We start from the raw sequence: 21087 nt of genomic DNA on the forward strand, positions 1-21087 counted from the left end.
CAGGTTTGATGTTCCATAAAATACTAAAGTAGACACTTATCCGTTCACAGTTTAAGTAGTTGTGTAGTTTAAAATCTATAAACCTTATACTTCAGTTTACAGTTTAGTAGACGTCAGTTCAAGCAGCTGTAGCAACTTTTTCTAATCATCTGTTCATCATCTGTCAGTTTCACTGCATGACTCCAGCTTCCTCCTGCAGATACATTCATGTCATTACATCCTTTCAAATCTTACGGCTGCAGAATTTGATGATATTTTAGACCACGTTTAAAAATGTGACTTCTGCTTAGGCAGCAGATAGAGTCAGAGCGTGGATCCATGGACCTGTCCAGGTGGTGTGATAGTGTGAAGGTGTTTTCTGGACTCATTTTGGGTCTTAACACCAGTCGGTCCTGGTCTGAAGGTCTCAGTCTGACCTTCATCCTTCACGGCCACAGTTCCTCTAACAGCTGCTTCCTGCAGGTTAATGATCCAGGACACCAGCTGGTTTCATCAACATGACACTGAGTCCAGTTCAGTCTCAGACCTGGACCCAGAGTCTCAGAGGGAAGTTTCAACATCTGGATCCATCACATGAAGAAGTGAGGAACTAACCAGAGTTACTGCGGTGTTCCTAATAAACTGATCACCGAGTGCAGATTTGTTTGTTTTCTTTTTCCTTTATTTCATGAGTTTATTATTTCATATTTTCCAGCGATGCCCTCTAGTGGCTGGTTTGTCTTTGTAGGTGCGAAACAAAGGAGTTAAAATCTCTCTGTCTCTGTCTTGGTTGTTTCTATGGAGACGGTGTCGGCAGCTCAGCCTGTGAAAGAAGTTCAGTTGTGAATGAGTTGGTGGGAAAAACTTCTTCTCCTCCTCTTCTCTCTCTCTCTTCATAGTCTGTTTCTCCCTTGTTCACCCCTTGTTGTGGTAAACAAGCCCCTGTGGACCACGTGACCCACCCCCAGCCCTCAATGCCTCCCCCAAAAACCCCCTTCGCTCTTTTAACTGGGAACCAATTAATGACTGGGATGGTTGGTGGGTTACATAATGGGCTCCTCTCCTCTTTGGGGTGAGGAAGAGGAGGAGGGGGGGGTGGGGGGGTGGAGAGGAGGATTGTGGTCTTTTGTTGCTGTGTTTCAGGGTTTGTTCGGCTCCAGTCATCCAGAGAATCGACTCCATCTCTGTTAACTGTTTCTCTTCAGCTTCAGATCCACTTTCAAATTCAGATTCAAATCAGATCCTGATCTGAACCTAAACTTTAAAAATCCTCAACCTTCACTCACAAACTTCAGGAAAAAAATTATTTATCAAACTTGACTGAAAGAATTTGGTTAAATGTCAGAGAAGCTGGTTCAGAGTAAATCCTCCACAGACACCGGAAGAGTAATAATTATTATACTAACAAAACTAGACCAACTGACTAGAGTTCACACCTCATGTCCAGATCCAGATTATGATCAGGATCCAGATTATGATCTGCATCTGCACCACACTGTACAAAGATCATCATCATAGATTTGTCTGATTTTTTTCATCAAGATCCAAACATTATTTCCTGAGAGGCTGACATGTTGAAAATGTCAGGAAATCAGATCTTCAGGAAGTAACATTCAGGTTGGTCCAGGTGTCTGAGGTCACATGACCCGTGTCTGTGTCTGTTCAGACAGAAACAGGATTAAACAGGATTAAAGTGTTTGTAGTGATGGTTTAATCTGACCTCAGATCTGTCACACGTTTCTCTTCTGACCTCCATTATTTACACTTTGTTTCTGACTCATCACTACAACTCCCATGAGCCTCAGCTGCTGTTGCTATGGAGATGAAGACATTCAGAGGTATGAGTCACATGTTAGGTGGGGGCACCCTCTGCTCTGCTGTGGTCCTGGGGGGCAAGTAGCAGAAGAGAAGTGATGCGTCTGTGACAGGAAGTGGATGTTTGTTTTATCTCTGGGCGTTGCTCAGCTAGACCTGGATCTGATGCTTCACACTCCATCAGTGCAGTCAGTGACAAGACGTCACATGTGACAGGATGTGTGCAGATCAGGTGAGGTTCCTCCTGTCCTCTGGACCTGTCAGAGAACCTGAGAGACAGAGTCACGTCCTGTCTGAGCTCTGCTGCCTCTGAACACACAGGTTAACACAGTGTGATCCGGTTCAGCAGCTTCATGTCTGCTGATGAAACGAACTAAGGTCTTTGCAGGTGCCGTGAGGTGACGTGGTTCCTGTGGTTCCCCTGTTGTGTTAAGGATTGTCAAGTTATGTAAGGAACACAAACACAAAAATCCTCAGAGGGAGTGTAACCAGCTCTAATGAAGTAACACAAGATTTAAGATGGTGAGAGAACACAAACGTTACTGTAGAGAACACAAAGCTTAAAAACAGGGAACGTTCAGAAACATTGTGAAATTAAAAAATAAAACAGGACCAAACCAACAGATTTAATTACTGCTCTTTGTAAACATGTAGAAACACTGAGCTCCTCACTCTGTACTTATTTCCTCTTCTCCTTTGTCCACAGTTTTTATTTTCATCACAGTCGAGCCGAGTTTGTTTGATTCTTACGTCATTTTCACTTTAACCTGACTCAACAATGATTTTTCATCTCAGACAAACAGAACGTCAGAAGGTCTGGTCAACAACGTTCCCTCCTCTGAGCACACCTGTTTCACAAGGTGTAGATGTCACCATGATCATGGTGATGATGTTATACCTGTGTGATGTTAAACAGGTGTACTACAACTGCAGGTCAACATTATGTGGCCAGGTGAGAAGGTTCAAAGTCACTTTCTGCAGGTCGAACTGTGATTGATCATTTCCTGGAAACCTTAACCTTACACAACGGGGAAGAGGGGGGCATGAATCAGGGGGGGGGGGCAATGAGTAGGCCCTGCTCCCTTTGTGGCCCCCACAGAACCATCTCCAATTACAGGACAAAGGCAACTCATTCAGCTCCGCAGCTCCAACGCTACAGCTTTGCATGTCTAATGAGCTCCGCTGAATGCTAAGAGGACCCTGCGGTGCCCCCACCAACACCACCTCCTGGTCCCCCTTGTACCCCTCAACACTGGGACATCCAGGCTGGGCCTCCTCTCTGAACATGATGAGGGTCACTGCGTCCTGGTGGACTAGTGGTCTAAGACACTGACCAAGTGAAGTCTCCAGTCTGAGTCCAGTTCAGTCCCTGTGTCTCTGCCCACTGACAAAAAATACGTAGAAAACGATGAAATAAAGTCATACAACAAAGTAATTGTATGAAAAACGTTTAAGTTTATGTAAAATATTTAAAATATTGATTAAATCTTGTGTGCCCTGACAGTTGACATAAACATGCATCCAAGGAAAATTCAATAAAAATAATTTTGAAAAAAAAAAAAAAAAAAAAAAAAAAAAATATATATATATATATATATATATATATATATATATATATATATATATATATATATATATTAAGTTGTAATGTTCAGTGTGAGAAAAAGTTATATTCAAGAAAGAAATAAAGTTATATTCTACACAAACATAAATCATCATGTTTTAAGAAAGAAAAAGCTGCAATTTTTAAGAAAACTACCTAATATTTCAGAAATTATTTTAAAAAATTTAATCAAATAATAAAAATTAAATAATTGTAATTTTATAGATATGTAGACAAAGTTGTGATAATTTGTTTTGAGAATAAAGTCATAATGTTGTGAAGATAAGTCATATTTTTTTTAATGAGATGTATAATTCATATGTATTAATATGTATAAATGTATCAGTAAAGTTTTAAAACATGACAAATTTGTAATTTGATTAGAAATACAGAATAAAATATTTCAAAAATAAAGTTGTACCTTTAAAAAAAAATTTATATCATAAGAAAAAGTTGTAATTTAAAGTCATAATCTTGTTAGAAAAAAAGATCATAATATTTTAAAGTATTATAGTTTATAGTATAGTTATAGTTTATAGTTTTTGAAATATATATTTAATGAATTAAAAAATTTAAATGTCATTTTCCCACAATAAGTCACAATATTGTTTTAAGATTCATTTTTATTCATGTTTACTCATTTTAGAATATATGAAATTTTAACAGAAAAATGTTTTTCTACATTTTGTGTTTTCTCTGACATTAAACATCTTAAATATCTCAAATCTATTCACAAAATGATGATTTTCTTCTCATTGTTCCTCCTGTCTCTGACGACATCACACTGATGTGAATCTTAAATCTCTCTTCAGACAGGACGAGGTTTTAAAGTGTAGGGTGACTCCTCTGTGATTCAGAGTCCTGTCTACACTCCACCATTAGTATTCAAAGTATTATTGATTTCTGCCTTTATTCCCAGTAAACCTCCTGTTTTTAAGGTGGAACGATCAGATCATCAGCCAATCAGACAGAGGATGGAGCCAGCAGGCAGAGACAGAGGACATCAGCAGATATTTTCTCTGTCTCCTTTGTTTCAGGTGTTTTTCACAGTAAAATAAATTAAATTCTGTCCTCTGGTTCATCTGATCTAATTATGACTGTTGTGATCTGCACTGATCAATAACTTATATCAACAACGGCTCCATTGTTTCTGGAAGTGATGAACCCACAGACAATTATCTCCACCTCTGCAGCTCTTCTTATCTGTTCAGCCTCTTTTAGCTCCTTGTTTTGGTTTTGCAGCACACTTCCTGTCTGGTTCTCTCTGACCACTCTCAGCAGCAGGTGCTTTCAGAATAAAAGCCTCTATGAAAAATAGTTTCATAAACAGACGTTTTGATATAAATTCTTGCTGTGGATTCTTCATGGCTGAGGTGATCAGTGAATGTTGGTAGAACTGACATTCATGCCTGTAGTTTTCAGACTGACTAAACTCTGATCTTATCTCCAGTTAATTAAATTACAGCAACGATCACTCACAATCACTAACCCTAACCCTAACCCTTTCCTGGACTCACATCAGTCATCTGCAGCTAAATATCAGCTCATTTTTAGGAATTATGTGGAAAGTTCCCTGGAAAATTTTGAAGCTGTAAAATAACGTTACTGTAATTATCTGTCCAGGACAATTCCTGATGTTTGCAGTTGACCTCTGACCTTTGCTCTCATAGATTCAGTGATGGAGGCTCCAGCAGGACTGCAGAGGTTTGTTCTCTCTAGTCAGGACATGAAGGTCCTGATGATGTTTGTTTGTTCTGTGGGAGAAGCATCACCAGACTTCCTGAAACTGCTCTCCTCCTCCTCCAGACCTCTGACCAATCAGAATCAAACAGAATCAAACATGAGATCAAACCCCAGCAGAGTCCAGAGCAGGACTCTGACACTGAGGACACCGGGGACACCAGGGACACTGAGGACACATCCTCTCCAGTGTTTCGATGCACTTGTATGAGACGTTGTTGTCAGCACAGATCAGTTGAGTCTGACTCTCAGATTAAACTGTTGACGCTTCAAATAAAAGTCTTCTTAAAACCAGGATCCTGTGGAACCAGATCACAGCCAGACCTGGTTTAGTACATCAGTGTTTTTGTTCATGGTCCCTATTATAAACTAAACAACCTTAAATCTGCATGAACATGATATACAATACAACACAACACTACACAACACTGTGTTAAATGTGTTCCCTCACTGTGATGATGTCACACTGTTTGTTGTCAACACTGAAGCTGCAGACGCAACACACAGACACACACTGGTTCTCTGAGTTTATGTTCAGAGTCACCTGAACTCAGGATGCACCTGTTCTCCAGTCATAATGTAGACTAAACCAGACCAGGTCAAAACCTCCTCAACCACGTCGGTGTCAGCTGGTGTACCTTCAAAATAAAAGTTAGATTTCTGCTCTGACCACACCACACTGTGAGTCTTACCTGTGACTGTCTCACCTGGACAACACCAGAGCTTCACAGAGACACAGAACCAGGTCTGAGAGACGTCCAGGATCTCAGAGGGTCTGTCTTGGTTTTTCAGATCCTGCAGGGTTCTCAGCTCTTCAGCATTTTTTTTTACTTTACAGAATAACACACACATCCATCTACTTCCCCACCCATCCCCCAACCAACCCCCACCCCCTCCCCCCGATGGCAATGGCGAGTCTCCACATTCCTCTAAACCCAGGAAACGAATCACATCACAGGAAATCAGAGAGGAAGAAGCTGGCTAATGCTTTCCTGTTACACACACACACACACACACACACACACACACACACACACACACACACACACACACACACACACACACACACTCAGTCCAAACCATAATTACAGGCTGCAGATGCTCAGCAGTTAAAGTTTCACTGCAGCAGAACGAGACCAGGACTGAGACCCAGATACAGATGCAGAAAGAGACTAGAATCAGAAAAAGGACCAGGACCTAGACCAGGACCAAGACCAGTCCTCAGGGACAGACATATTGTTTGTTTGCTGTGTCAGGTGATGAGTTTGTGAACCTTGGTTCAGTTTGTTCTCAAACACAAACCAAACTGCTGCGAAAACAGTGACGACATTTAGGCCTCTGATTGGTCAGATGTATGTGGGGCGGGGCCAAGAATGTAAATACAGGAAAAAGGTCTGTGTTCTGGATGAGTGCAGAGTCCTGAAACACATAAAATTTAACATGGAGCAACAGCAGAGGTGGCTCATGGGTAATGATCTAGACCAGCAGAATCGATGGGTTCACACTCCGCAGACCACATCCTGACCTGGTCTGTGGGTCAGATCAAGGTTGGATTGAAGTTGGATCAGGTTCCCACCACAGATTAACCTCTCCAGGGTTCATTGGGGGACCACGCAGAGACCATCTCCCCTCCAGGAGGTTTTGTTGTGGTTATTGTGGTCTACACCTGCTCAAACAAGTCACATCAAGGGGGACATCGAACCAGAGTCTGATTTAACTGGTCTAAACAGTGCAGGTGTGAAAACACCCTCACCCAGGATCAAGACGGAGACCTGGTCCAAGACTAAGAACAAGTGCCAAGACAAGAAATGGACCAGGACCAAGAGCAGGACCAGAACAAAGTAATAAAGTAAAACTGGGATCAGTTTCATGACCAGGACAAAGGAAAAACTCAGGAATGTGGCAGGTACAAAGACCAAGACCAAACTAAGAACAGGACCAACGCCAAGACCAAGACAGAACCTAAATGGGGCCAAGGGCATGATCAAGAACAGGACCAGGAGCAGAAGGAAGACTAAGAGCAGGATCAGCACTAGGACCAAAACCAATACCAAGAGAGAACTAATATGGGTCCAAGGCCACAGCAAAATACAGGACCAGAGGCAGGGCCAGGACAAAAACAAAACCAGGAACAGGACCAGGAGTAAGGGCAGAACCAAGACTAAGACTGGGACCAGGTTCAGGGAAAAGACCAAGACAGGATGTAAAAGGGACTAAGATAAAGGCAAAGTCCAGAACCAGACCAAGACCAAGATCAGAATCGGAACAGAGAACAGAAGGAAGATCAGGACCAATGTAGTGCTGTCCTTTTACTCTGCACAAACCTTGGTTCTGGTCTACAACTGAAGCCTGAACCAAGACCAGGACAAGGAGCAAGACCACATGTATGTTTCCATTGAGTGAAATATTCATGTTTTTAGATCAGCATCAGACCAGACCAGGACTGTGGTCTTTGTCTGTCTGCATCTGTGGTTCTTCTTGTCTACAGTTCCCTGTTTCCCTCCAGCCGTCGTCATGGTGACACTCAACTATGCAGAGTCTGAATTCAGTCAGCAGCTCCGAGGAAAGAGCCCTTTGTTACCCACACCCCCTCAACCTCCCTCCTCCCCCTGTACCCCCCCCTCCAACACTCTCTGTTCATCTGTTTTCTCTGAGCAGCGAACAGGAAACCAGCTGGTCACATGTCCAACACCAGTATGCTCCCAGTATGACCAGTATGGTCCCAATATATTTCCAGCATTTTTACAGCAACATTCCACTGTGGTGCCTTCACATATTCCCAGTATGGTCCCATTGGTTTATCAACAACAGTCCCAGTACACTGAGAAAAACTGGTCAGAGGGTTTTCCCTCAGAACATTCCCAGTATACTCTGTGTGTATTTCCAGTTTTCCAAGTGTAATTCCCGTCTGTTCGGTTTATCACAGATACCAGTGACTTTACTGCTGCCCAGTACAGGTCCTTTATACTCCAGTTCTGCTCACAGTTTATCTCCAGTATAATCCCACTGTTCCCAGTTTGTTCTGAAATCATTGTGGTCTTATGTTGACCAGGTTTACCTCACTGTTACCATAGTAACCAACTGTTCCAGGATGACTAGTTGATCTGCAGGTCTGAAATAATGGAGTCACCTGGACAGGAAGTGAGGTCACACCATAGATATCCCAGAGAGCTGATCCCACAATGCACCTCTGTGAGAAGGTGTAAGAGGTGTCATTTATGATGTCATCATCTCCTGTTGTGGTGTCACTGTCGACGCTGAGGTACAGAGTTACAGCAGTACCTGGAACCTGGACCAGGTTTACCTCAGACCAGTGACTCCGAACCGGGATGGATGCAGGTCCTGGTTTAAAGATCTTAATCTGAATTTTTGACAGTGTTGTTTTTTATAAACGTGTCGTATGTTTTATCTATCTATCTATCTTCAGGACGAGCAGCTGAGGAGGGAAAAGGTGAAAAGGCGGTGATGTCTTTAATCTGCTGATCAATCCAGGGGGTGGGATCAGATGGGGCCTTGACTGTACATACACCTGAGTATCATCAGCATAGCACTGGAAGTCAAAAAACAGAACTGAGCCCTGAGGGACTCCATGTTTTACATACTGATGTTTTAAAACTGCAACAGCAAATAGGACCAGGTCCACACCCACAGACCAGGTCCACATCCAGAGACCAGGTCCACATCCAGAGACCAGGTCCACACCCACAGACCAGGTCCACATCCAGAGACCAGGTCCACACCCACAGACCAGGTCCACATCCAGAGACCAGGTCCACATCCACAGACCAGGTCCACACCCACAGACCAGGTCCACATCAGAGACCAGGTCCACACCCAGAGACCAGTCTGTGGTTCAGACAGCAGTAGCTCTTTGGTTCAGGTCAGTAAACATGGTGGTTTATATTAAATCTAAATAAATGGGTTGTTAAACCAGATCAGGATCTTTGACCTGAACCAGGATCAGTGAGAGTATGAACAGAACCAGAACCAGATTAATGATGTGGACTCTGTGGAGGTCGAACAAACATGAAGATTTTACTGAGATGCTCAGCGTCATTACATCTGTGATTTCCTTCAGTCCCACAGGTGAACCCCCTGAAACCAACAGGTGAGACCAAGTCCTCGGAGCCTGAAGATCGTTACACCAATTAATGATCTGAGTCTATGGTATTAATCAAATACCTGTCATCAGTTGTCACTCAGGTGTTTCTACCTTTATCTTTGTAACAGTGAGTGTGTTCTTCAGGCTCTGACACTGACTGTGGTGACTCCACCCAGGATCCATGAGACCCTGTTAGACCTGGTCCAGGATCAGATCACCTGAGGGTCTGACTCTAACAGTCTGTCTCATGTGTTTGTCCACTGAAGACACAACACTGAGACTGAGTCTGCTCAGTTAAAGGCTGCGTCCTTTAGCAGAGCTCCACCCCCTCACCGCCCAACCCCCTTCACACACACACACACACACACACACACACACACACACACACACAGATATGATGAAGGTCAGAGATCACAGAGCTGGACTCAATATGGAGGGAGTGGGGTGTGTGTGTGTGTGTGTGTGTGGGAGGTTCAGCTGGATGTTACCTGACATTAATATTATTAAACCGTTATATTTATATTTATCTACAGTTCTGTTGTTTCTGCTGATTCTTCATATCAAACTGTTTATAATAATTTTCAGTTATTATTATTGATTATTCTCTGATTTATACCTGATACTTTGTTTTCATGGATCATTTTCTTATTTATTTCTGCAGCTCTTTGACCTTTGACCTGTCATTGTTTGTTGTCATTGTGTTTAACACATGTGATTTCACTGTGTTTTATAATTATAATTTACATTTGTGGTGTTTATAACCTAAACATTTGTTCTTATAGATTTTAATTATGACTGACAAAGGTCCACTTACTTACTTACTCCACAGGATCTGGTTGAAAGCTCTGGGAACAGAATATTTCGCAGGGCAATAAAAACGCGTTTAAACAGTTTAGAACATTTCCTGTTGTTTGATTCTTTCACAATAAAGGCCAATTAAATTCTGATGTTAATATATTCTTGATAATTCTTGTTAATATATTAATTGGTTTCATTATCGATCTGATCAGTTTTCATGAAGAATAAAGGCGCAAAAACACAATGAGCCGAGAAGGAGGGCAGCATCATCATCTTCATCGTCATCATCATCACCACCCTGTGTGTGTGTGTGTGTGTGTGTGTGTGTGTGTGTGTGTGTGTGTGTGTGTGTGTGTGTCGCTCTCTGCTCGGTCCCGCTCTGCTGTCGGACTCTTTTCTCCGGACTCTGCTTCAAGGTAAAAAATCTCCTTTCATCTCGATTTAAACCGGTTTTCTGTGCGGGAACAGGCGCGGGAAGCTTCGGTGAAGCGTCAGAGATTCAGTTTTTAATCAAATAAAGTTTCAGACTCTGTTTGTTTCGTCCAGGGGCGTCTGAGCTCAGCTGCACTCAGGTCAGCCAGGGAATCAAATCACAGTAGAAACTGTTATTACAACGTTAAAAGACTAACGTGACGTCAGAGTTTCTGTTTTTGGTTTTAGTTTTTGGTTTTAGTTTTTGGTTTTAGTTTTTGGTTTTAGTTTTTGGTTTTAGAAATGAGCGAATTTTCCTCAAGGACATGACGTTAAAAATGAGCTGGAGCAGATTTATTCAAGTCACTGAACAAACCAACAGACTCATTCACCAGCTGCTGTAAAATTCACAGACCGAACTGTTCATGAGTTAAAGCGTGTTTTACAGTTTGTTCAGTAAAAGCAGCTGAAGTGTTTGTGAGTCTTCAGACTGAGGGTTCGTGGTCCAGAGGGACCAGGTCCTGAAAACATCACAATAAAAGAGTAAAGGTCAGAAGATCTGAAAATGTTTCAGGTGTTTTTCATGTTTGTCCTTGAACCACCAGAGACCAGGTGTGACAGTTTTCAGGGACCGGTTTGATGAGAGTCTGACAGTTGTGTGTCTCTCTGCAGGACCATGTCCCCCTCCAGCAGCAGGACTCTCTCTGCTCCTCTTCAGGGTTATTACCTGACATGAAGGACTGAAGTTTGAGGACATAGTGCCCCCTGCTGGACTCCTGCTGCAGCTGCAGACCATGGCTGAGCCCAGCTACTCCGACCTGATCGCCAAGCACTACAACTACACCGGCAAGTTCCGCAAGACGGAGCAGGACTCTGGTCTGAAGGCCGACTCGGTGGTCTTCATCATTGTGTGTTGCTTCATCATCCTGGAGAACATCCTGGTCCTGACCACCATCTGGAGGACCAAGAAGTTCCACAAGCCCATGTACTACTTCATTGGGAACCTGGCGCTGTCCGACCTGCTGGCAGGCATCGTCTACACTGCCAACATCCTGCTGTCGGGCGCCAACACCTACAAGCTGACGCCCACGCAGTGGTTTTTCAGGGAGGGCAGCATGTTTGTGGCGCTGGCGGCGTCTGTCTTCAGCCTGCTGGCCATCGCCATTGAGCGCCACCTCACCATGCTGAAGATGAAGCTGCACAACAATGGCAATACCTGCCGCGTCTTCCTGCTCATCAGCACTGTGTGGATGATCGCGGCGGTGCTGGGCGGCCTGCCGGTGATGGGCTGGAACTGCATCCAGAGCATGACGCAGTGCTCCACTGTGCTGCCGCTCTACCACAAGACCTACATCCTGTTCTGCACCACTGTCTTTAGCATCATCCTCATGGCCATCGTGGTGCTCTACGCTCGGATCTATGTGCTAGTGCGCACTCGCAGCCGCAAACTCGTCTTCCGCAAAGTGTCCAACGGACGCGGTAACACCGGTGCCAACAGCAAGAGCTCAGAGAAGTCGCTAGCACTGCTAAAGACCGTGATCATCGTCCTGAGCTGCTTTATTGCCTGCTGGGCGCCGCTCTTCATCCTCCTGCTGCTGGATGTGGCCTGTGAGACGCTGAGCTGCCCCATCCTCTACAAGGCCGAGTGGTTCCTGGCTCTCGCTGTCCTCAACTCTGCCATGAATCCGCTCATCTACACGCTGACCAGCAATGAGATGCGCCGCGCCTTCCTCAAGACGCTACTTTGCTGCACAGCCTGTATCCGGCCCAACGCCAAGTTCACTGGGCCCATTGTGGGCGCAGAGTTTAGCCGCAGTAAGTCCGATAACTCCCCCCACCCCAACAAGGAGGAGGTGGAGTACTCGCCGAGGGAGACAACGGTGGTGTCCTCGGGGAACGTCACCTCGTCGTCCTAAATGTCCAAATGCTCAACCTGTAACGAGTCGCAAAGAGAAGGATGTACGGGGTCAGATGGAGAGTTTGTACTCAAACAGGTGTGAACGGTGCCAGGTGGCGTCTTCACCAACCGATCTGAACCTTTAGCTGATCAGGACTCACAGCACTTACGGAGACTTTCAAACTGGTTTAACTGGGACCAGTGAACCTCAGATAGAGGAGGTCCAGATCTATCACCTCTCATCAACACATGAGAACGCCTGCAGGAGGATCAGCTGGTTTACCTGGTGGATCTCTGGAGGATCTCTGCTCCAACACGCAGCTACACTTCAGGTTCAGGTCTATCTGAACTTACTTGGTTAATGTGGATCGTGGTGGTCCAGATTCAATGTGTTACTGACCCTGGTAGAAGAAGAATCAGACCTTGTACTGACCCTCTAAGAACAACTAGAACCTGTAGCGCTTAAACTCACATCTGTCAAATATTTAAGAAAATTAATTCATGGAAATGTTTTTGTTGTGTTTCCTCCTTGTGGAAACCAACACGTGAACTCAGAGCTCAGCCGCTTCATCAATGTCTGATCCTCACGTCTTTCTGAAAGGGTCAACATCTGTCATCATCTCCCACATCTGGATGTGTCCGAGGGTTCAGGTCAGACCGGTGTGATGAGACCAAACAGCTGAGTTAAACTGCTGCTACAAACACTCACCATGTGTAAGACCTGCACTGCCTCATGCTGCGTTCAAGACGATGGGAAACTCAGAAATTTCTGAGTGGGTCCAAAACGTGCGTTCACATGATCAACAACGTGGGCACAGTTTGTCTTTACAATGAAAAGTTGTGGTTGAGTCAGACAGAAAATGTCTGAAGTGAACGAACTACTGTTTGTAGCCATGTGATGTGAATATATCACCTTCAATAGTAAATGACTGAACCAATTAAACAGAGTTTGTAAATCAGTGTTGTTCTGACGTCAGGTACATCAGGGACCTGAGTTTCTGACCTGTTCATCAGATTTGGAGCTTGTAATTTCTGACTTTCCAACATGTCATGAATGCAGCATTAGCTACAAACCTGAATAGGTGCAGGAGCTGTGTGGTCATATTAGAGGAAGCATCGGTCAACACACACACTGTACTGACTGTTACTATGGTAACATGAGGTTTGACAATGTAAAGACTCAGACCAGAACTACAGGACATGACAACATGACCCTGGTTCAGTGACGTCAGGTGAAAGCTGCTTCACTCAGAAACTGTTGATGTAAAACTGATCATCAGTGAGTCTGAGAAGCAGCTGAACTCTGAGCTCACGTGTTTGTGATGATTTTGTAAAAAGTTAACTGTAAAAGTTGTAGAGACTGTCTGTCAGAATGTATTTTCTACTTCCTGTGTGTTGTTGCCATCGTCAGTAGCGACGTCTGTATAGTCGAGTTGATTCATATTTGAAATCAGGAGGAAAAAAGTGTTTTTTCTCTTCAGGTTCGTTCAGTCGTGTCTCAGATCTACGGAAACTTTTTCTGCCGAAACTAAATCAGTTCATGTGGAAAAAAAAATGACGTCCTTGTGAATATCTCAGAATTATAACACCTTTTAAATTTAAATCCATTCTGATTCTCAAAATTGAAGTTTGAAGTTTATTCTCTAACAAAACAGTCTCATCTCTAAGTCCATTTAATAACTGTTCTGGAGAGTTCGATCATATCATATGGTCTTCATCAGCATATTTCAAGGTCATGAAAAAACTTTGACTCTCAGCTTTTGAGCCAATAAAAGGACAAAAAGTCTTTAAAGTAACCCTAAAAAAAAATGGGAATTTAAACATCTGCAACAGGTAACATCTGCTGAGGAAGCTCATGTGATGCAATTGAAAGCTGAGAACAGCAACTCAATGGACCTTAAAGGGAGATTGTTTTCTCAAGTTAAAAACTACTAGAGTCACATTTACTTGTATCTGTGAAGGAACCTCACAGTGCTCAGAACCTCATAGAGAAAATTCACGTTTTAAGAATCGAATCATTTCATCATCGTCATATTTTATTTTGTCAGGAATGAGCTTTTGTAGAGATAAAACGCTGTTACCATGGAAACCACTCCTCCTCAAGTTTCATCCTCTGTCAGTAGCTAATCAATTAATCCATTAATGTTGTGTTTTACAGCCTGAACTGTGTCCGTCTGTCTGCACTGTTTAATCCTGAGTGTTGGTTTGTTAGCACCTAATAAAGATACAAGTAGAAACACACAGTTTGTGTTTGAACAAATCACATGAGAGAAGCTGCTGAGAAGCTCTTGTTCTGATTGGACGCACAGATCAGGGTCAGCTGATGACCTCACAGTCTGATCCAGACTGATCCTAGTCTGCGTGAAACATCCTGATCCTGCTGTGAGTCCACCTTCATCTAAAACAATCAGCTGACCTGGACCTGGGTTTTTATTGGACGAGGCAGATTCCCTCCCTGCAGACATCCAGAGGTTGTGACAACAGAAGCTTCTGGCTGAGGGAAAAATAAATGAATTTAAATGGTTTATGTGAAAAAAAAGATGAAACATCAGGCTGCAGGATCTCACACTGGTCCTGGTCCTGATGGGTGACCTAGTTAATCCAGGATCCATCCATCAAAGTCAGGGTCACAGCAGAGGATTGTGGCCCCTGGAGCAGCAGGAGGCCCCTGAGGGGCCTGAAATCTGAAAGAATAAAAGAGGAGAGAGTGAACAACAACATCCTCAGAGGTTAGGTGGAGAAGAGGACAAGGAAAGGACAGGAGGAAAGAAAGAGACAAGAAGGTGAAGGAGAAAAAGAGGAAGCAGACAAAAGTGAGTTAGAGGAGGAAGAGTGTAGTAAACAAGGAATCAGGAGGAGGAAACAAGGAGGGAAAAGAAGGAAAGGACGAAGACGTTAAGGTGGTAGAGATGGAAAGAGGAAGATCCCTCAAATGAGGGATGAAGGAAGGAAAGGAAGAAAGGAGGAAAAAAAAGTGTGGGTTTGTGCTTCCTCCCTGTGGCCACATCACAACACTACAGCAAACTGAAGGTTAGAAATGTGAAAACTGAAAAAACATCTGCTGACGTAAAAAAAGTTCAAATTGAACAAAGCAAAGATGAAGTGATTGGTTAATTCAGTAACAACCTGTCAGACAGGATGGTTGGTTCCAGTCCACCTGGACGGTTTTCTGGTTTTTGCTGTTTCCTGTTTTTCAGACTAAATGAAAATCCAGTTGAAATGATCACGAGTCTTCAGAGTTACACAACCAGCTTCCGTCAGCAAACAGTGCAGGAGTTAATGTGTAACGTGGTGAAGGTCAGGATCTGATCCGGTCTTCAGCTGGTCAGTCACCCTCAGAGCCTCAGCAGGATGGACCTGATGGACCCGGTTCTGCTCCTCACTCTGTCTCTCTGCTGTGAGTTCACATGACCTCCTGCTGCAGCTGCTCACATCTGGACAGCTGTGTATCTGGAGAATAATCAGACTGAACCTGAAGGAAACAGGTGAAATCATCTCCCTGTTGTCATCACAGGTCATCAGGGCTCGACACTCAGACCTGGTATTAACGTGTCCTGAGTGATCTGATCACAGTGGACAGGTGTGATCACACCTGCTTTCAAATGCGTCTCCAGTGACACCTGTGATCGGATCTCACTTCCCGCTTCATATGCAAATTAACAGGTATGAGGTGTTTTTAGCCAATCAGACAGACGGGTCCGATGTCAATGTGTTTCTGTGTGTGTGTGTGTGTGTGTGTGTGTGTGTGTGTGTGTGAGTGAGTGAGTGAGAGAGAGAAGGAGAGAGAGAGAGAGAGGTAATGAAAGTGAATCACTGCTCTGCTCACAGCTCTACAGTGAAATAAAGTTTTATTCATTAGAAACAGGAAAATATTTTATTATAAACTGTGACGGGACTAATCAGCCTGTGTCAGAGGACGTCAGTAGAGGAGGCGGTCCTTCAATATGGCCAGGACACATTCATGTTCACACTGCTATAAGAAAGTGGACACATGTGGTCTGAGTGATCGGATCTCAAATGTGTCCTGAATGCGTCCTCAGTGCGTTCGCCCCTGAATTTGGAGCTGAACACCTGTGATCAGATCACTCAGGACGGATGTTAATACCAGGTCTGAACAGGGCCTAACGACGTCCTTTTGTCCTGGGGATGATGAGAAAGTGTCTGGGACGGTCAGAGGGAGGGAGGGAGGTGCTGTAGCTGTGTGGGATCAGCCCGGTGGATCAGACTGGGTTCGGTTCAGCCGATGATTCTTGTGAAGTGTGTCACAGGCCGTACTGATGGTGGACTTTGGTGCGACAGACCAAGTGTATAATAGTAGGCAGCGTACATCAATCTATTCTAACTATTTGTGTGATGATAATGAAGTAAAAACAACATTTTAAACAGTGACTTCCTGTGTTTTCCTTCAACCTCAACACGTGACTTCCTGTTTGTCTCTGACTGACAGGCTGGACGGCAGCAGCCAGGTCGTTATGGACAGGTGAGTGAAGTGTCCAGGTGTGAAGATGTCAGTGCCTCTATTCATTTCCACTGAGTTTGGTCCTATAGATGTGTAGCTGTGACTCTGACAGACACACAATGTGTGTTCGATCCTTTTCTCTGAAACCGTTTAAAGTGTTATCTTTTTAAGTCTTGTACTGATTTGTGCAGATCATATCTCTGTGTACACATTATTGTCATCTATACACACACACACACACACACACACACACACACACACACACAATACAAGATCACAACAAATTATCCAAAGCTCATTTTATAAAATCATCTGTCAGGATTTTGGGGCCTCAGAGTTTTTATTTGGCCCGATGGCGGAGTGGTTAGGGCGCGTACCACATGAGCGGAAGCTCTCAGCAGGCGAGCGCCGGCTCGACTCCTGACCGGCCCGACTCTTTCCTGCGTGTCATTCCCTCTCTCTCTGCCCCTTTCCTGTCACTCTCTACTGTCCTGTCAATAAAGGCAAAAAATGCCCAAAGAAAGTATCTTTAAAAAAAAAAAAAAAAGTTTTTATTTGACAAATTTATAATCACAACAATAAAAACAGGAACATGGAAAAATGTAATCTTTTTCTATTGACTCAGCTTTAAACACACCTCACTGAGTAATGATCCTCTCTCACCTGTCCACACCTGTCCTCCTGTCCTGTCTTCTCTGCAGAAAAACCCTGGATCATCATCGGCAACCAGGAAATCATGGACGGAGAGAAGGTGAAAGTCTCCTGTACTCTTCCTATCGACTACACTGGAGGAAATTGTCGTCTTTTCAGAGGAGACTCTACTGTCCCCTTCAGACTGAAGACGGCTTTAGGTTATGTCTGCGCCTTCCACCTGTCCTCCCAAGTGCTGCTGGGAAATCAGCCGGTTGGCAGCCGGATCCTCCTCAGGTGTGACTACACCCTCCAGGACTACACCTCAGTGTTCAGTGACTGGGGGGGTGTCACCGTCTGGGGTAAGAGGACCAGTTTAATGACCGTGAAAAGAAATTCAGAGGTTTCATATGGACCAGCACAGAGACAGGTCAAGGACAGATTTAGCCTAGTTTAGCACAAAGACTGGAAGCAGAGGGAAAGCGTTAGCACAGCTCCATCTGATTTATGTGATAAGCTCAGCAGGGGGAGTTAGCTGATATTCTTCCTCAGTGATGGACACCCCACATCCATGAGCTGCAGTTCAGCTCTTGACCTGTGGGGGCGTGTCACAGTTCAGTCAGCGGCTGATTTAAACAGAGACTCACAGAGCGCGTCCACCTGACAAATCGTCTACGATGTCCAGCTGCAGTGACCTCACTTCAACACTGTAACGTCCTCGTGTCTTTTTCTGTTTATTGGACAATGATCAGAGTGTGTTCAGGGATGATCAGGCTCTAATCTGCCCCCTGGTGGACATAGTTTTTCACAGCGAGTTAACAAGTGAAACACAGCCGCTTATCAACGAGTTAAAACAACTGTAGCAACATTTATCTTTGTCCACCATGTTTCTGCGTCGATGACGTCAACAACTCAACAAGCTCCGACTTGATGAGGCGGTCACATCAGTTTTCTGGACACCACATGAATGAGATAGCAGCTTTAAAGCCCGCCCACTTTGTTGCCGCCACACAGCTGACCAATCACAGAGGTCAGGTGGGGGTTCTCTGATTGAGTTACTCTGAGGACGCCGTGTCTGTGTTGGTGGTCTCTCCTCCAGGCAGCAGTCCCAGTCCCGGCCTGTCCATCAGCCGTCATTTCATCTCACCTGATGACAGCGTGGAGGTCACATGTTCCCCTCCGCTCCGCTCCGTCTCCAGCTGCCACTTCTACAGAGACAGCGTCTACGTCACAGAGGGGTCCTGCAGCAGAAACATGACGGGCCGGCAGCTCTCTGTCTGGGAGAAACCCTCCCTGCTGCTCCGGGTCAACCTCACCTGCACATATGATCCAGATGAACGACTCTACATCCGCTCGGAGCCCAGCAACCACAGCCTGCTGTTTGTCGTCGGTAAGGAACCAATCAGACTTAACCTGAGTCGCAGCCAATCATAGTGAGTGTCTGTAGAGTCTGTGTATGTATTCACCAAATACATTCAGATGTTTTATTACAGGTTAAGACTTTATTGATCGCAGCAGTGATGAACACATGAACCCATCGATACTTAGAAACCAATAGTATCATCTGAATCTTTTACTGTTGGTGCTTGAAGTATATTTAGAAACTGATACTTCTGTACTGTTACAGTATTTATACCTGTTAAAGACCTGAGGACGTCCTCCACCACAGAGGACCTCAAACCTCCAGATTCACTTCTGTTCTATAATGTGTCCACTTCAGTCCACTTCAGTCTGGATTAGTTCAAGCAACAAAAACATGGACACAAACACAATGAGAGTATCGAGAGTGTTTAATGAGCCTTTTTTCATTTGAACTCTGGACTTCACATTAAAGAGGAGTGAGACACCAGACACGTGAAGACACAACATACACACCTGTTTTCTGGTCTCCTCCATGTTCACCTGTTGTATTGATCAAGTCAGTACATCAGTGAATCGATCAACAGAAAACTATCTGCTATCTGCTTTGATCATTGATGTTTAGGTCAAATGTTTGCTGAGTCAAGTTTGTGTACTTTACTTTCGTCTTCTCTGACCTGAGACACTGAGACCAGATGTTTTCCTGAAGTTTAATAAACCAAATCATCAAGAAAATATCCAGCAGAAAAACGTTTAAATAATCAAAACTTTGTCTCATTAAACTTTAGAATCAACACCTCACAGCTGCTTCCTCCACCGACCAATCAAGTTACAGGAAACATGGTCACAACTTCTGCAGAATATTATGATGTCACAGTGAAGTTGACCTTTGAACTTTTGGATATAACATGTCATCAATTCATCACTTCACCCTATTAGACATTTATTTTCAATTGTGTCATAATTAGTGTATGAATTCTTGACCTCTGACCTTTGCCCACCAAAATCTGATCAGCTCGTTCTTCATTCCAAACGAATTTTTGTTCCCAGTGTGAAGAAGTTTCCTCCATCCTGATGGGTCAACAGGACCAGGACGACCTGCTGGAAAGTTCTCAGACTCAGGAGAGGACTGTTGATGAAGTACAGTGTTTATTGATCCTGAACCCTCATGTCTGATGTCTGATGTCTGCAGATGGGAGTCGTGTTGCTTCATCAGTCGACTGTAAAGTCTCAGTGAACGATGATCAGCTGGAGACTCTTAGAAACAGCAGCTGGACGTTTGTTGGTGCAGACGGAGTGACGGTTGCAGTTCAAGTGACAAACAGCAGCCTGACGCTGGACCAGACCTGCAGCTCCGGACACTGAACCACAGACACTGAAGTAACCAACTCTGTATTAGAAGTATGTTAAATGTAGTACTCAGTAATAAATAATCAAAAAACTAAAGGTTGTTGTCTGGTGAATGTGCAGCTGTAGAATCAACAGCTGGAGGAAATATAACCTTTTATTTGCTGCCATTAACTTTTCTGTGAAAATTCAAATCACTGGACTCCATAATATCCAGATTTTTATGGAAATCGAAGCCACCACGGATAAGCCTTAAAACCCTACAAAAACCCAAAAATCGAGGTGGTCTGGAGCTTCCAAATTTCTACAATTATTTTCTTGCCAATAGATTACAATACATCTTAAAATGGACTACACAAAGTCAAGTTGACCATACTTGGCTGGACATTGAACAAACTTTCTGCAACACCACCCAAATCCAAGACCTGCCATTTATTAGCCCCATAATCAAACAATATCCATGCTTTAAGAGTGTCAATATCAGTACATCACTGATGGCCTGGTGGGAATTTCTGAAAATGAATGGGTCTTCACTGGTCCCGTGCAAACTCTCACCCATCTGGAACAATCCTGACATCCTGCAAAATAAAAAGACAATAAACTTTACAACATGGTATAGTAAAGGAATAAGATGCTTAGAACATATTCTCCAAGACAATCATATGATACCATTTGACAAACTGGTAGAACTCTACGGCATTGACAAAAACAGATACCTAGAATATCTTCAGCTTAAATCCATCATTCAAGCTAGGTTTAACCTCAAGCAATTAGACCTAGAAGTCCCACCAAGAATAGCAAACTTTTTAAAACTTCCTTCCCAAAAACTACTCTCTAGAATTTATGTAAGTTTAGCCGAATTAGAGCCAACTCTCTCAATCCCGACTCTCAAATGGGAAAAAGACTTACTCATCAACCCAGACTCCAATTTCTGGACACAAATCTGC

At 43.9% G+C, this 21087-nt stretch overlaps 2 protein-coding genes and 1 long non-coding RNA gene across 8 annotated transcripts; 2 read left to right on the plus strand and 1 right to left on the minus strand.

The window, feature by feature from the left end:
• The first annotated feature begins 9006 nt into the window (after positions 1 to 9006).
• Positions 9007 to 14586, plus strand: s1pr1 (sphingosine-1-phosphate receptor 1). Its single transcript, XM_071472838.1, has 2 exons — positions 9007 to 10453; positions 11121 to 14586. The coding sequence occupies exon 2, from the start codon at positions 11243 to 11245 to the stop codon at positions 12362 to 12364; it is 1122 nt and encodes a 373-aa protein (XP_071328939.1). The 5' UTR covers positions 9007 to 10453; positions 11121 to 11242; the 3' UTR covers positions 12365 to 14586.
• LOC139615044 (uncharacterized) lies at positions 14364 to 15602 on the minus strand. Its single transcript, XR_011687204.1, has 2 exons — positions 15472 to 15602; positions 14364 to 15029 (listed from the first exon to the last, which is right to left on the minus strand). It is a non-coding gene; the product is annotated as an uncharacterized lncRNA (long non-coding RNA).
• Positions 15603 to 15623: 21 nt separating this feature from the next.
• LOC139615042 (uncharacterized) lies at positions 15624 to 20234 on the plus strand. Of its 6 annotated transcripts, none has more exons than XM_071472839.1 (5): positions 15624 to 15742; positions 16793 to 16825; positions 17506 to 17796; positions 18534 to 18824; positions 19986 to 20234. In XM_071472839.1, the coding sequence occupies exons 1-5, from the start codon at positions 15697 to 15699 to the stop codon at positions 20156 to 20158; spliced, it is 834 nt and encodes a 277-aa protein (XP_071328940.1). In that variant the 5' UTR covers positions 15624 to 15696; the 3' UTR covers positions 20159 to 20234. The 6 variants fall into 6 exon arrangements, with proteins under 6 accessions (XP_071328940.1, XP_071328945.1, XP_071328942.1 ...); XM_071472844.1 differs by lacking the exon at positions 19986 to 20234 and adding an exon at positions 19844 to 19969; XM_071472841.1 differs by lacking the exon at positions 19986 to 20234 and adding an exon at positions 19582 to 19757.
• Positions 20235 to 21087: the final 853 nt, after the last annotated feature.

Source organism: Trachinotus anak, unplaced genomic scaffold (assembly GCF_046630095.1).
Source record: "Trachinotus anak isolate AG129_WGS33_773 ecotype Australia unplaced genomic scaffold, CSIRO_AGI_Tana_v1 ptg000040l, whole genome shotgun sequence".
In the NCBI taxonomy this organism is placed as follows: Eukaryota; Metazoa; Chordata; class Actinopteri; order Carangiformes; family Carangidae; genus Trachinotus; species Trachinotus anak.